Here is a 17,903-nt window from a genome sequence, read left to right as displayed (position 1 = left end):
TAAGGTAATATAGAAGATATAGATATAGGTACAGAAGATGTATTGTATTGTATTGTGACGTATTGTATGTGTATGTATATATGTGTATAAAAGTGCCTTTACAAGCACCAAAATTGTCACTCAAGTAAGTAATTCTATTCAACTGTTTCTTAAAAGAATTCCCTTAACACAATTAATAGTTAAAGTTGTAAAACTGACAACCTTGTTGAATTTGGTGTTGGGGTCTGGAAACACATAAGCAGTTTCCAAGATAATTTCTTCAAAGAAGTATCCTTCAAGGCTAGTAATGGTCTCAAGATCAGATTTTGGAAAGACAAATGGCTTGGAAACTCAAGACTAAAAGACTATTTGCCCTCCTTGTTCCAGATAGCCTCCAACAAAGAAGCAACTATAGCCCAGTACAGAGACAACAACTATTGGACTCCTATTTTCAGAAGGAACTTTCAGGATCAATGACTTCCTTTCCCTCTTATAAAATCTACAAAATACTACACTGGTGGTTGAAGATCAAGACAAGATTCTTTGGGGTAATTCTAAGGAGAAGACCTACACTGTGAAAGAATGCTACAAAAATATGAGCTCCCAGAATGGCATTCTCCTATTTGGCCTTGGAAACATGTCTGGAAAACTTGGCAACCCCTCAGAGTTTCTTGTTTCACCTGGACAGCCCTGAAGGAAGCATGCCTAACACAAGACAACCTCAGGAGAAAATGTGTAATCGTCATCAACAGATGTGTCATGTGCAAGCAAACCAAGGAGAGTGTTACACCTTTTTTTGCACTTCCCTGCAGCAGTTATCCTATGGTATTTTTTCTACTCTATGCTTGGCCTACAATGTGTAATGCCCTACAACATGAAGGATGCTTATGCCAGTTGTGACAAATCCATCAGAATGATCTAGAGAATGATCCCAGCAGTCATTTTTTGCAGCATATGGAAAGAGAGAAACAACAAATGCTTAATGGATTATCAACCTCTTTCTGCACTCTTAAAGCCCAATATCTAGTTAGTTTATTTAGCTGGCACTTTTTTGCCATTGTAAAGGGCGTGGATAACCTTTTAAATTTTGTTAGATCCCTATCTCTAGTAGGGTAGAGTAGTAGGAATCCCTATTGACTGTTTCACAAGTTTTTGCCAAGCTAGCACCATATTTTTCTGTTTGGAGCAGCTTTCTTGCACAATGTGCTTTTGTAACTTCACATCTTCTCGATGCTTTTTAATATCATTTAATTACTTTATCAAAAAAAAATCGACAACTAACATCCAAATTAAGCCCCACATTGCATGCTTTAATCAATTAAATTTCAAAAGTATACTCAAAGTTACGATAATGTCATTTTTTCCCTTTTTACCCCAGCACCCTATCTCAGGATCAACAGGTGTACCTGTGGTGCACTTTGTCGTTGTATCTACTTACTTAAATGTGTTCTCACTTACCCTTCACATGATGTTAACTTATACTATACTGAATGTTCCAATTATTCTTCAAATCATTCATGTAATTTAATTTTTTTTTTGTTTCTTTTTTAGCACCATCACATACTTATCTACAAAAACAGTGCATCCACTACCATGTATTTTCATTCTTTATTGTTGATAAGGTAATAATAACAAAATGTAAATAACCTACAAAATAATTTGTTCTTTACAAAAGGCACTCAACATCAATATGAATAAGAGTCTTGTGGGTACACCAAAAACTAATCAAAAACATAAGATGTGTCCAAATCTGTGCAACCTCATCTTCCAATTCTCTTAAGATCCTTTCCCTCCAAAGTACCAACATAAGCTAATGGGACTACATCCTACAACCTACTGCATTCACAACCATGTATCACCCCTCCAATGTCTCGGACAAAACCCATTTTATGCCAAACCATGTGTTCCGCGGATCTTTGACACACCCGAAATCTTGAATACCCTATGTTTCCACTTAGCATCCAAACCATTAAAGGTAATGTAGTTATTTTACTTTTAAACTTTAGCGTATACTACTTTACAACTGTCTAGTTGAATTAGATTCGAATGAGATTCATAACAAGGCATGTGTGCATAATGCATTAGGCCTCATTTGTCTTCATTAAGATTATCTGAATGATTAAGATGTTGTCTCTCTAACACTGAATAATTAAGATTGTTTGTTTTTTGAGATCAATATGTACATAATAAATATACATTTTAAATAAAAATTAATTAAATATTAAAAAGAATTTTAATAAAATTAAGTCATTATTTGATTTAAGATATGAAACGCTTACACTTTCTAGTGATGGTGGTTGTGGTGGTGATTGTAATAGTTATTATTAGTTGCTTGTAATGATGATGGTGATAATTGTGAAGGTGGAGGTGCTTGGTGTTGTGGTGACTATCATAATGGAGGCAATTGATAGTGGGGTTGGTGGTTGTAATAAGGTTCTCGGACTCTCCAAAATGTTGTCCCACCTGTGTCGGATCCTTCAAAAATACACTACTTTTGAAGGATCCGCTAGCACCCGTCAACATTTTTGAAGAGTCCGAGCAACATAGGTTGTAATGATGAAGTTGGTTGATGTTAATAGTTCGCACTGTTGATGTTGACGTTGAAGAATGTGTAGTGGTTGATGATGTGTTTGTACTAGTAGGTGGCTGTTCTAGTTAATGATGAGGTGGTTGGTAGTAGAGATTTGGCCACATGGTTGGTAGTGGTTAATAGTAGAGGTGGGTGGGTGTGGTGGAGGTGGCGATCGATGGCAGTGGCAATGGACGAAAAATGTATGGTTGTAGTTGGCAACAATGCTAGTTTTGATGGCGGAGTTTGTTGGTATTAGGAATTAACTATATAGTGGTGGTAAAAGTGCAGATGGAGGTGGAGGTGGAGGTGGAGGCATCTATAAACACGTTTGTGTTGGCGGTAGCAACAGAGATGGGGATGGTGTTGGTGGTTGTGATGGCAGAGGTTGTTAGTGGTAGTGGTGGCTAGTGATTGTGGATACGAGAGCCACTACAAAGAAAGTTACGAACTACATATCTCATTGGCATATCTTGTTTGAGATGTTCCTTCGACATCAGGGCTTCTCGACCAGGAAGAACAACTAAGCAAGTTGCAATTGGATATAATATGCCAGTAACTTGCATACACGTATTCGACATCACAGGTCCTTGCTTTGAAAAAGGAGCCAGAGCACCAGATGCATCCTTTTGAATATTATCCACGCAAAAAAATTGATGTTGAATATTATCCACCCAAGAATACCTCTTAATGATATTAAGACTTTGTTCTAGATCATAATGATTATGACCTATTCAGACCCATTAAGTGCTTAAATCTTAGTGAGACTTCAAACCTCCATTACGTAAAAACAAACGAGCTGTTAGTTTGCTTACAGATATATCTGTTAATTTCCGATCATGGATACATATGTATCCACAAGATACCCATTATTGGTATCAAACCAATAACATCCATAGAAGCTAAATCTTCTAATCAATCATTAGGACAAACTACCACCCTTCCCTATTCCTGGATCACTAGCGTAACCACTTACCTTGATCAACCTATCATAGTGTTTGAACTACTAATATATCCCTTCTTTTCACTTACCCTCCACATCGTTCCATGGACAGGCTAGTGTTACCACTTACAACCGCACCTATTCAGTTGACGTCGAATAATTCTTTTCTTTTAACCCCACTACACCCTACCCCATCCCAGGATTAGCTGTATATCGCATGACTGGAACTTCTAATACTCCCAGTGTTTCGACTTACTCTCCACATAATAGGAATGTGCAGGTGGATATAACTCAGCAAATACAAAAACAGAGAAAGGGAAACTAAATCAAAACCTAGAAGGAAATAATAGATGTGACTGACCACCGGGCTGCTCTTCAGTCTCATTGAACTCCTTTTCCAAAGCTCGATCAATCATGTTCGCAAAACTACCTTCCTCAGATCTAGCAAGGGAAGAGGAATTAAATTCAGCAGCATTGACAACGACAGCATTTTCTGAATCTCCAGATATCGGATCAGCAGAAGAGAAGAGGACGAAAAAACACAAGGAGATAACGAGGAGAAAGCAGAACCCTGGATTTGGCATTGCCGAGTTAGAGAGAGAAAATGTGGTTAGGGTTTTAGAGAGAGGAAAATGGGTGCCAGAGTGCACCCTGCTGGAAGTTATCCAACCGACATTGAGATCCTTTACATTTACGTTTTGCTCAAACACCGGGGGAGAGAGAAGCGGGGGAAGCCGGCGGTGGTTGGGTGAGTCTGCGACAAGAAAGCGTACTTTTGTCATTTCCGGACCGAAAGTGGTTTAATGAGAAAATTAAATGAATTTTGTTTTTGGTGATAGATTCACTGGGATAAAATTATATATAATATAAAATTAAGTAAATTTGGGATCATATTAATATTTATAAAAAAAATAATTTTTTTATAATATACCATATTTTATTTTTGAACTTCTATAATTCAATTTAAATCATTTGAAAAAAAAATCATTCTCTTCTTCTCCTAGCGTTCTTTCTCGCTTTTGTTTTTTCTTTTTTTTTTTCAATTCGAAAATTTAACTATCTTCATTATCTTCCTCTTCGATTATCTTCATTATTTTTCCCCTCATCTTCAGTCGTGACTCTCTCTTCTTTCTGAACTGAAATCGTGATCAACTTAAAATGGGTAAGCTACTTTTATTTTAAAAAATTTTGAATTCTTTTTTATTATTATTAATGAACAATAAAACGTTCTATAGATGTAAAAATTGAATAATGATGTAATGGTGCCTATTATTTATTGTTTTTGAAAGATAATCAATCAACTTAAAAAATTATAATTTTGAGGAAATGTATATTTATTGTTAACCTTTAGTGAAAAGTCATTTTTTGTTGTTTTTGTTGTACTTTTTGTGGTCATTTTGTTGATAAGGTATTAGAAATATAGTCTTGTTCAGTTGTCCAACATATATTTCATTTGTTGAAAAATGTATCGTATATTGCCACATTTTAGTAATATGTTGGTGCATATTCCAACATTCATCACATGTTGTAACATCTCACTTATGTGTTAGAGCAACAAAATAGTCATATGTGGCAACATAAGATTCATATGTGACAACAAAAAATTCATTTTTGCAACAATAGGTATATTTTTGTTAACATATGATTCACCCGTGGCAATATAAGATTTATATGTGGCAATAGAAATTTCATGTGTGGTAACAGTAGATACATATGTGGCAACATAATGTTATTATTATTTTATATGGTAACAGTAGATACATATGTGGCAACATAATGTTATTATTATTTTATATGATTTGTAAACTCTCCATCTTTTTTTATTTACCTTGTAGATGAAATGATACAAGAAGCTTCCTCCATGACAACAACTCAATCTTTTATTGGTCTTGTTTCCTCTTCTAACATCAAATGATCTTTTTGTCTCTGCGAAGAATGTGAACAACAACATAATTATTTTATTAGTCGTGTTTAAAAGGTCATTGATATTTTAAAGGAAATATGTCATAATATTAATATACAAAGATCCAAGAAAATTTCAAAACATTGAAATGTAAGAGGTTGAAAAAATATATTTCTCAAACACTTTGTATAATTAGTGAGAAGAAAGAGAAGGAGAAGAAGACAAAGGAGGAGAAGGAGAAGAATGAAAATGATGAGAAGGAGAATGAGAAGCAAAAGGAGAAAGATAAGAAGAAGGAGAAGCAGAAAGAGAAGGAGGAGAAGGATAAGAAGAAGGAAATGCAGAAAGAGGGGAAGGAGAAGGAGAAGGAGAATCAGGAAGAAAAAGTGAAAGCGAAAAAGAAAGAGAAGAAAATTGAAGTCTTTAGTTGTGATGTGAAGCGACAATATTCATTTGAAGGTTTTGACATTGACGGCGAGGGTCCAACTGAACTAATGTCATCCTTCTCACAACGGATAAACAATGGTCTTTACAAACATCATGCAAAAAAGTAAGATCGTTCTACTATTATTAGTATTTCTTCTTGTTATCCATTAAATAATTATTTATAATAATTACACAATTGCAGAAGAGACAAAGACGATCACTACTTAGCCAATTGCTCGAAAAATGATTTTGACTGACTTGATTTCGTAGTTGCGTTTCCTAAGAATGAGACTGATTCTATGTAATATCTCAACCCAATAAGTGTTTGACTGATGACGTAAATCCATACCCAGTTTTATGTTTTGATTAATACATGAATATATACAAATAAATTGATATAGAGAGACACTTGTTTGATGCATCTGCTGTGCAGTATGTGGATGTCATTTTTTACTATTTGCATAAGAAGTCGAAGTAACAGATTCATTCTAAATATTTATATACCACTACTAGTTGTTTTTAAAAACATAAATTGACAATGCTATTGTTGTTCCTAAATATGAAGATAAAGTCGTTGGCATTATGAAAGGGTTTGGTATAACTTGTGGACTACCTCGACACTTGATAGATGATGTTTATGTCCCTGTAAATAGTAATAGGGACTTCCATTGGGTCTTAGCAGTCGCTCCATCGAAGGAACGATGAATAAAAGTATATGATTCGATGTCCTCATTTAGGTCTAACAAAAAATTATCCTCCGAGATTCAAAAGTTGTCTATAATAATGCCAAAGTACCTTGAGTTAAGCAATTTTTTTGAGCAAAAAGAGCGAACCAACTGGTCAGTTCTTGAATGTTACCAAGGAAAGAACAAATCTCACCCATTCAAAGTCAGAAATGTTATTGGTATTGCTCAACAAGAAAGCAGTAGTCTGTAAGTAACATATTAATTTTTTATCTTACGACTATCAAAATGTGATGTCATTATATTTTCTAATTGATGATATATCATACAAAAATTGTGGACTTTTTGTTACTGCAGATTGAGTGATGGATTAGAAGTACCATTTTGTGGACTTAGTGCTGAAACCCTTCGCATAAGATATGCTTCACTCCTATGGAATTATGGGATTTTAAAGGCTCTATGTTAGTGACAATAAAGACCCACGGAGGCCTATACCTAAAAAGGCAAAGAATTGATAAAAATGTTGTGGTTAACACCATTGATTAGATAGGTGGTTATGTATATCATTGTGAATTTACTTTTTGTTGATAAGTTTTATAAAACAATTGATGAAGTGTTAATTTTTGCTATAATATTAATATAAATGATTTTTATGATTATTTTCATTTAGTTAGAACAAATTTCAATATAATGGAAAGGAAGAAATGTGGTGTCTGTGACAACGTATATAACTTCTGTTGTAAAAAACACCACATAATTATATGCATGTGTACCAACAAAGATGATACATGTGGCAACATATTTCACAGAAAGGAGATATGTGGTAAGATATGTTATAGAAAGGATATATGTGACATCATTATACTATACAACATATGTCACAGAAAGGTGGTATGTGCCTCAACAGAACGTATATATGTGGCAACATATATGACACTTTGAATTGTCAAAATTCAAAAAAAAAAAATTAAACGTCTTTAATACAATCATCACTTGATTTTTTCTCTCTACTCTCTTCTATAGAAGTCGTTTCATATTTCAAATTTTATTTATTTTTACTAATATTAGTTTTTCTTTTCTCTTGTTTCCTTTTTTTCTCCTCCTCTCGTTCCATTATTCGTTCATTCACATATCATTGTTCTTGCGATATCTTTTAAAACATGAGTGGTAATCTGTTGCAATCCTTTTCTATAGCAAGACATCGTTGTCCTCATCAATTCTAGTTTATCGTTGATATCTAGTTGGGTTTTTTTTTTTTTGAAATGATTTCAAAAAGCTTCATTTGTAGTTCGTTGGATAGGGTTTAGGGAGAGTTTTGTGGTTTGTTTGTGTTCACGTGTGACATTGAATCATATTTGTTGTTTATATTTTTGTATATTGTGTTGTGTATTTCAAAAAGATAAACTTCATTTGTAGGTCATGTGTGACATTTAAATATTTTATTTTTGTAGTTGTAGATACAAATATAATGGCTCTTGTCAAAAGAAAAATTGATACAATTGATACAACAAAGATCCAGAAAAAGGCTAGGACTAAAGTTCCTAGGAAGAAGAATGAAAATATCACTCTTTTAGAAGAACTTGCATCTGAAGCAGTTTCTTCTTCTCAAGTAGAAGCAAAATTTTCTTTAAAAAATATGAAGAAAGAAAAAAAATGAAGTTGTTGATGATGAAGAAAGAGAAGAAGAAGTTGAGGAGGAAGATAAAGGAGAAAATAGAGAAGTAGTCGAGGAAGAAGAGGTAAAACAAATAGAATTTGAGGTAGAACAAGAAGAAAAATATTGAAGTAGTTGAGGAAGAAGGAGGAAAAAATAGAGAAGTAGTTGTGCATGAAAAAGAAAAAGAAAGAAATGAAGTTAAGGATGATTATGGGATTAAAATTATCAATGCAGACACTCTCTATGTGTATCTGCAGCCTAATGCTAATGGTGATAGCATCATTGGGTCAGTCATGAGAAAACCTTTCAACAACTGCAAGGCTATCCTCAAGAGAAATCAATTGGAAGATTTTTTTAGAAATAGTTGTCTCGGTTATTTTATTGATTTACCCGATGATACAACTTCACATTTAAAATGACCATGATTTATGAACTTTTGAAAAAAGGTTTATTTTTCAAAATTCCAAAAAGAAGGATGATATTTTAATTAATTATTGTGGCATGCCAATCTTCTTAGGTAGAAGACAATTTGTCATAGTTACATGATTAAAATATCATCGTCCTCTTGAGCCCGTCCATGAATACATTGTCAAAAAAGAACCACGGAAAAAAATAAAGGAGTAAAAGAAGAAGCAAGACAACAATCACTGTCAACTGAGGAGCGGGACTTGATGTCCATTGTTGGAAAAAACTTCAAATATTCTGACTTAATGTTGGAAAATGAGGATACACCAAGGAAGCACTATGAGTCATTGTGCTTACTTTGGTTTACACATAATATATTTTTGGCAAAAGATCTCAACAACAACATACAACTTAAATGAGTGAATTTCTATCAGGATATTGAGGCTTTCAACAACTATCCTTGGAATCACGAGAGCTTTGAATTAACTCTCAAATACTTGTTGAAACCTTAAGAGCAAAGACCAGTAACTGTTTGACTTTCAATGGGCTTTCATGATAAAGCTAAATGTTCTTAATATTTTTATATTTATATTGAATAATTCAACATTTGATTTGTCACATATTTTCCTTTTTTATAGTCTTGGACATTTGAAGTCATTCCTCATTTGACCCATCAAGTAATTGCAGAGGAACACATCTCATCTCCAAGGATAGTGAGATGGATCAGATAAAAAACAAAATCTACCAAAGATGGGCATATTCCAGATCTTTTTAACCCTTCTCTTGATGCAATAAGTTATTAGTATATTACACTCTTACGTTGCTACAGATGACTCTTTTGTTGCTACAGATGATTCATCTGTTACAACATGTGACAGAAAATTGCTACAGATACCTATATGTGTTAACCTATGACACATCTGTAGCAACATATGACACATATGTTCAAAATATCACCCATCTGTAGCGGCATATGACACATCTGTGGCAACATGTGACATAAATGTTGATATAGATGCTCATATGTGTCAATCCATCACACATTTGTAGCAACATATGGCACATATGTGGCAACACATCACCCATCTGTAGCAACATATGACATATCTATAGCAGCATGTGACCCAAATATTCTTACGGATGACTCATTTTTATAATCTTAGGTTGTGCATCTATGGTTTATCCCAATAGAAAATGAATTGCAAATGTCATATCTAATTACTCTAGGGTTGGTTGAAACCTTATTTGATCTTGTTGTGGATAGAGTTAAAATAGAATTGGCTGGAGCAACAACCATCAAAAGTGACAGAGTTGTCAATGAATTATTTTTTTTATGGTATTGATGCAGGTGTTGGTGCTATTAATGGTGTTGGTGCTGGACAAGACCAAAGAGCTACCTCTTGTAGAAGATGTGGCTTTCTCTGTGCGAAGTACAAGAAAGAAGATGAAACTATCATGTATCTTCAAACATTGAGTCAAGCTGTCAATGAATTTAATAATAAGAGGAGTTCAAGGGAATTCTATCAAAAATTGTTCGGCATTCATTTACTCCACAGGCCAAGAGAAGGAAAAAATCCTTTGTCGAGGCAAAACAAAATCTGAAGAAGAAGATGTTTGGAGAATTTTCAATGGTCGTAATAGAGAAAGTGAAGGAGTACAAAAAGTTGAATATTTATAAGTGTGTGACTGTAGCGGAAATAACCCAAGTATTGAGTCTGGCGAATGCAAAGGATGTTCAAATACAATAGGACATGCATGTTTTTATAGGACAAGATTTCAGGAACATGACAAGCACGGAAGTTTGGTGGGAAGACTGATAATCCTTCAATTTATAATGCACGTTTATTTTATCTTTTCAATGACTACTCTTATTTACTCTTTAATATTATTTTTATTTCGGTATATTGGTGAAATCTTTAACCTTATGCATCAGAGGCATGAGACATAATTGGATTACTATGATCCCGAAGATAGAATCATGGATCTCAACTTCTATACCAACTTCCTGAAAAAGATATAAAGAACTGAGCAATGAGGCAACAACAGTTGGTGGCAGATGCCTTAAACAATTAGTAGATGAGTTTGAATGAGATGAAAATATAATTAACTATGTTAGGAGTATTAGGCCATATCCTAGAGGCATGGATTGGATTGGTGCAAAAAGGCTTTTGACAGTCATGAACGTGAACAATATCCATTTTATGACTCTCGAGATACTCTTGCACGAGGGTCGCATGAATGATTATGACTGTCAGCTGATGGGTATGGAACATGCTAAGTTTTTGACATACATACAACATGTCTTCGAGTTGCTGCCCCTATTATTAAAGCAAAGTGGAATAATGAATCATTTGCCTAAAAAGTTTCTCAATGAACCATTAGAACCCATGGTAAAATATGAAATTGGAGCGGCGTGCAGGTCATATTCGCTTGCATTCACTGAGCATTTGATTAGCGGGATTAGATTCAACCTCCCAAAACCCTGTTGTGTGAAAATCTAGTTGATTGAGTGCAATGGCTTTGGGCTTATGGGATAATATCTTGGAGCTTAAAGTCTTGACAATGTATATGTAAATAAAGATAATATTTTATTTTATCACTTATGTTATTTTATTTTATCTTATATTGAGAGAAAGTACATAGTATGTGATGTGGATAGTTCTCATATGTAGCACCATATGCCTCAAATTGTCAAACATTGCTATATAAGTGTCATTTATAGCAACATATGTCACATATGTAGCAAAATATGGATCATATGTAGCAACATATGTCTCAAATGGCCAAACATTACTATGTAAGGGTCATTTGTAGCGACATATGTGACATATGTATGTAGCGACATATGTGACATATGTAGCATTATATGCCTCAAATTGTCAAAAATTGCTACATAAGGGTCATCTGTAGCAACATTTGAGGCATCTATAGCAACATATGTCTCATATGTAGCATCATATGCCTCAAATAGTCAAACATTGCTACATAAGGGTCATCTGTAGCAACAGATATAACAACATATGGATCATATGTAGCAACATATGCCTCAAATTGTCAAACATTGCTACATAATTGTCATTTGTAGCAACATTTGAGGCATCTGTAGCAACAAATGTCTCATATGCAACAACATATGTCTCAAATGGTCAAATATTGCTACATAAGGTTTATCTGTAGCGACATATGTGACATATGTAGCAAATATGGATCATATGTAGCAAAATATGCCCCAAATTGTCAAACATTGCTACATAAGGGTCATATGTAGCAACATTTGAGGCATCTATAGCAACATATGTCTCATATGTAACAACATATGCCTCACATTGTCAAACATTGCTACATAAGGGTCATTTGTAGCAACATTTGAGGCATACGTAGCAACATATGCCTCAAATGGTCAAACATTGCTACTTTAGGGTCATTTTTAGCGACATATGTGAAATATGTAGCGACTATATGTGACACGTAGCAAAATATGGATCATATGTAGCAACATATGCCTCAAATGGTCAAATATTTCGACATAAGGGTCATCCATAGCGACATATGAACCAGGCTTGCAAAACTACATTTATTTATTTCCACAACTATGATAATTTTAATGGTTGAACACAACTACATGAGAATTTTCCATCCTTTACAATATTCTTCTTAGTAATGCTTAATAATACAAAAGAAAACAACAAACAATACCAAGATTAGCTTCGACATGCTACAACGTTTGGTCTTTTTCTTCTCCTTAATCCTCCATTCGGTACTTTTTAAATGACTTTTATCATCATTTTCCAACTCCTTAATGTTGTTCGCCAATCTAAGAATTACGAACTTGGATAGTATGTCAACATCTTCACGATCCCTCCATCTAAAGAAGTTGCATGCATTCTCCTAAAATACACAGCACAAAGAAAGAAATTTAAATTTACAAAAAACAAAGTAAAGAGATCTCAAGTCTCCAAATATTAAGATGTCGAAATGTACATACACAATAGCGTGGAAAAGACCAAAATCTTTGACCTGGATTGTCCTTCGACCATGAAGTTTGCATTGAAAGTAAGTATCCATGTTTGCAATAGAATTTCACACCCGACATGGTATCATTTTCATCATTACAAATTTGATTTAGTATTGCATTTAACATCATATCAAAAGTAACAAAAATAAACAAAACTCATTCATTAGATCTATATTTCAAAGAACCACATTCTTACCCAATCAGTATATTACAAAATTAATGATTTTATTGATTTAAAGATACGGGAAAGTCCCAAAATTTGGTTTAACCAAAGGCCAATCAAATTAGTTGTGTGTTAAAAACAAAGAATAGAAAAGACTGACAGATAAAAGACTGATGAAATAAAATAACATCATTATATCCTATTCACTCTAGAGATCCGAGAACCATGCTAAGCGAGAGATCATATCAAAGAGAGAGAGAGAGAGAGAGAAAGTGTCAAGACCGAAGCGGCAAGGAAAAATAATTGAAAACCTTATTCTTTAAATGAAAATGAAAATCCAAATTTACACACACAGACACACACACACACACACATATATATAACCCTTCTAGAAATAAAATAATTGATCGATTGGGCCAGTTTTGATTTTAATTTTACAGATTGGGATTGCCTATGATTGACCCAGTTTTATAAAGTACTTACGTTTATAAGCTGTTGCAACATATGTTAGGTCTATTGCAATTTTGTCAACATAACGTGCATATGTTGACACAAATGAAACGTCAAGGAGAGACTAATCGATGAATTGAGCGGTTTAGGAATGAAAATATGTCAAGTTGGACCAAATTTTATTACTTTTGACCATAATTAAGCAATAAAAATATGGTGTAACACTTGGAACAATGATTTAAAAGGGTTTATATAATTATCATATGAATTTACTTGGTCAATGTATGATGAACTAGTGAGATGATAGTCTTTCTGAATATAATTGGTAGAACCGAAAGAAGGTAGTTGTATTGGACCATAAATTGTTACTTAGACATGTTGTAGAACTTAATATTAGTGTTACATATCGAATTTAGTTACAATTTAATTTAATTAACCCCCCAAAGACCCATTTTATGATAAACATATGTTGCCATATATGTTAGGTCTGTTGCAATTTCGCCAATAGAACATGCATATGTTGGCATAATTGAAACATCAAGGAGGGGCTAATTGACGAATTTAGCAATTTAGGAATGCAAAAAATGTCAACTTGGACAAAATTTTAATACTTTAGACCATAATTAAGTAATAAAATATGGTATAACACTTGGAACAATGATGTAAAAGGATATTATATAACTATGATATGTATTTACTTGGTCATTTTATGATGAACTAACGGGATGATAGTCTTTCTAAATATAATTGATAGAGAGTCGAATGAAGATAGTTGTATTGGATGATAAATTGTTACTTAGACATGTTATATGACTATATATTAGTGTTACACATCGAATTAGGTTGCAATTTAAATTGAATTAACCCTCAAAAGACCAATTTTTATGATAAACATATGCTGCCACATATTTCAGGTCCGTTGCAATTTTGCCAACAAAATATGCATATGTTGGCACATACGAAACATAAAGGAGGGGCTAATCGACGAATTGAGCAATTTAGGAATGAAAAAATGTCAACTTCAGTCAAACTTTATTACTTTAGACCATAATTAAGCAATAAAAATATGATATAACACTTGGAACAATGATTTAAAAGGGTGTTATATAACTATCATATGGATTTACTTGGTCATTGAATGATGAACTAGTGGGATGATAGTCTTTCTAAATATAATTGATTGGACCATAAATTGTTACTTAGACATGTTGTAGGACTATATATTAGTGTTACATATCAAATTGAGTTACAATTAATTGAATTAATCCACAGAAGACTCATTTTATGATAAAGATATGTTGCCACATATGTTAGGTCTGTTGCAATTTTGACATCAGAACATGCATATGTTGGAACGTATGAAACATAAAGGAGGGACTAATCGATGAATTGAGAAATTTAGAAATGGGAAAATGTCAACTTCGACCAAAATTTATTACTTTAGACCATTATTAAGAAATAAAAATATGATATAACACTTGGAACAATGATTTACAAGAGTGTTATATAACTATCATATGGATTTACTTGGTCATTGTATGATGAACTGATGGGATGATAGTCTTTCTAAATATAATTGATAGACTCGAATGAAGGTAGTCGTATTGGACCATAAATTGTTACTTAAACATATTTTAGTACTATATATTAGTGTTACATATCGAATTTAGGTTACAATTAAATTGAATTAACCCCCTAAAGACTAACATTTATGATAAACATATGTTGACACATATGTTAGGTTTGTTGCAATTTTGCCAATAGAACATGCATATGTTGACATATACGAAACATTAAGGAGGGGATAATCGACGAATTGATCAATTTATGAATGGAAAAATGTCAACTTCGACCAAATTATAGTAATTTAGGAAGTACCCCATAAATTTAACTACTTCATCTAATTCTTAATCACGACGACATAAGTCATAAATATATTGGGTGTAAGAGAATAGATGAGCAATGCAACAAATTGGTTTTCTTCCAATCTTATGAGGATCCTCTGGTAACTTTCCATGTAAATACATCAGAAATAATCTCGACATCTTCTGAGCCATTGTATACTCATGTTGGTAATGAAACTTGTGCATTCTCTCATGGATTCACCGCCTTTGAAGATTGAAATTATGGCTAGTGCATACTCTGCTCCACTGTGGCTACAGTCTGCTGCTCGCTTAAACATTCTCAATCCATTAGAATCGCTACACTTGAAAAAATCAAACTAAAGAAGAAATAACACATTTAAAATGCAAAATATATTGATAAGAAGGTGAATACATATGAAAAATTATTAAAATTACCACTCCATTTCTCTATAAGGCTTCTAAATTCCCCGATTCGCAACACTTTTCCATGAAAGAAGTGCATCTTCGATAAAATGAAGACGACCATATGAACATTGGACTGCTGTGCAAATTTACCTTCCGATATACAGAAGGTTCATTAGAGACTTCATTTAGGAGCCTAGAACTGAGAAATCAAATCAAATGGTCAGGAAATCAAATTAAAGAACGACTGATTAATACATACATGTAATTTAACCCTCATTAAATCTTTTATGGAGTAGAAGCAACCCTTTCAACAATAAGAATTACTAGTTCCTTCAGAAGGGATTCAATGTATTTTTTTTCCCCAGTGTTATTTTTTAAGATTTATTATTCTTCCTTCCCATCATGGAGAAAATTATATGAAAATACCTAAGTTATTTTCTTCTTATATATATATATATATATATATATATATATATATATATATATATATATATATAATAATAATAATAATAATAATAATATGATTCCAATGTAATGAATACGGAGAGGCACTTCTGAAGATGTGAAAATTTGCAAATACTTAATTTTTTTGGGAAGTGATAAAAATTGAAGACTTATAATTAATGAAGACGGTTGATGTAATTAATGAAGAAGTTGTGGCCACAGATGACATTTCAAGAATGGTCAAAATGAGAACACTTGTAAAAACATATTTTGGAAAAAACAAATTCGAAAATAACTACAAATGTAAAAAAGGCAACATTTTCACCATATTTTTAAAGTTATGTACATATGTTGCGACATATTTAATTAATCCCACACAGTGGTATGAGGCAGATATTTAACTAGATAATCTAGTTCCAAATCGCAACTACACAATTCACAACGAATATCATCTTCATCGTTGCTTTCCCTGGTCCAACCATTCCTGCGAACGATTTGATTGGGTTGATGAACAATGTAAAAAATTGGTCTTTCTCCCAATACATTAGGTTCTGGCACCCACCTTTGATTTAAAAGGTATCGCAAATGGTGTCGACATCTTCTCACTATTACTGGCATGGTTATTTTTAATGTTGGCAATGAACATCAGGTCTTCTCTCATTGATTCACCGCCTTCAAAGATTGAAATTACGGCAAACACATAATGTGCACCATTGTGGCCACCGTCTGCTGCTTGTTTAACCATTCCCAATGCAGTTGGACCATTACGGTTGAAAACATCAAACTGTGAAAGAATTAACACATTCAAAATAAAAAATACATTAATGAAAATGTGAATACATACGAAAAAATATTAAAATTACCACGCCTTTTTTTAAAGAGATGGCTTGTTGATTCATCGTCTATATAGGTTCAGGAGGAAAGTTGACCAATATTACCTTCAGATATACAGAACATTCATTAGCGACTTCATTCAGGAACCTGGAACTGAGAAACGAAATAAAATGATTAGGAAATGAAGCGAAAATTGATTAACACATACATATCTTAATTTAACACTCGTTAAATCTTGTAAGGAGTAAGAAACAACCCTTTCAATGATATCAATTAGTAGTTCCCTCAGAAGGGATTCAATGAGTTTTTTTCTAGTTAAAACCATTTTTGAGATTAATTAAATGAAGACGAAGAGAAGACAACTTTTGACTTCTCCCTCCCTTCTGTTGTGTTCTTATAAAATGCCAATAAATTTGAAAAGTTGCAAGAGAAGAGATGACTTTTCAAAAAAGTGTAAAAAATTGAAGAGTCGTAATTTTTTTAATTTAATAAACTTGTTTCAATGATAGTAATTATTGATTGATTGATTGTTGACAACAGTGACAAGTAATAATTTTTTAAAAATAAATTTGGACCGATGCGTAATTATTTTTTAAAAATGTATTTGACATAATTGACATATATTTGTACAAATATGTTATGTTGTAATATCTAACACATAATTGACATATGTTACGATATATGCAATATTCTTTTGTATAATGTAACACATAATTGTCATATGTTAACATAGAAAAATTTGTTCAAAATTAGTCAAACTTTTTATTTAGAGATAACGATCATATTCAAAATCATTGCAAAACAAAGAAGGGCAACATATTTCACCATGAAGTTGCAAGTTCTTTAAATATGTTGTCACATATGGAAATATAATTAATCTCTCGTATGAGACAGAAAATTAACTAGACAATCTATTTCTATATCACACCTACATAAATCATAATGAATATCATATTCACTGTAGTGTCTTCAGCAGGGAAAATCATTCATGCGACCGATTCACTTAAATTGATGAACAATGCAACAAATGGGTCTTCCTTCCAACAAACGAGGTCTTGACACCCACATTCCACCTAAAATATTTTGCAAATGGTTTCGACATGTTGTGACTTTTGGTGGCTCAATTTTTTTCTTGTTGGCAATGTACATTAAACCTTCACTC

The 17,903-nt window shown here is 33.0% G+C and overlaps 1 protein-coding gene across 10 annotated transcripts in view; it reads right to left on the bottom strand.

The window, feature by feature from the left end:
• LOC101267116 (K(+) efflux antiporter 4) overlaps positions 1 to 4,328 on the bottom strand; it is a 35,941-nt gene extending 31,613 nt beyond the window's left edge. For 7 of the 10 annotated variants that reach the window (XR_011221333.1, XM_026031186.2, XM_026031187.2 and 4 more), the window contains exon 1: positions 3,853 to 4,323. Coding sequence is in view for 9 of the 10 variants with exons in the window: in XM_026031186.2 (XP_025886971.2) it covers positions 3,853 to 4,273 (421 nt within the window). In the remaining variant the exon portion in view is untranslated. Of the gene's footprint in view, positions 1 to 3,824 lie in introns of all 10 variants that reach the window. The other 3 variants (XM_069298059.1, XM_026031190.2, XM_026031189.2) reach the window with 3 other exon arrangements.
• Positions 4,329 to 17,903: the final 13,575 nt, after the last annotated feature.

The sequence above is a fragment of the Solanum lycopersicum genome, chromosome 5, assembly GCF_036512215.1.
Source record: "Solanum lycopersicum chromosome 5, SLM_r2.1".
NCBI lineage: Eukaryota > Viridiplantae > Streptophyta > Magnoliopsida > Solanales > Solanaceae > Solanum > Solanum lycopersicum.
Note: the sequence above shows the minus strand (reverse complement) of the source record. Positions and strands in the feature narration are given on the sequence as shown.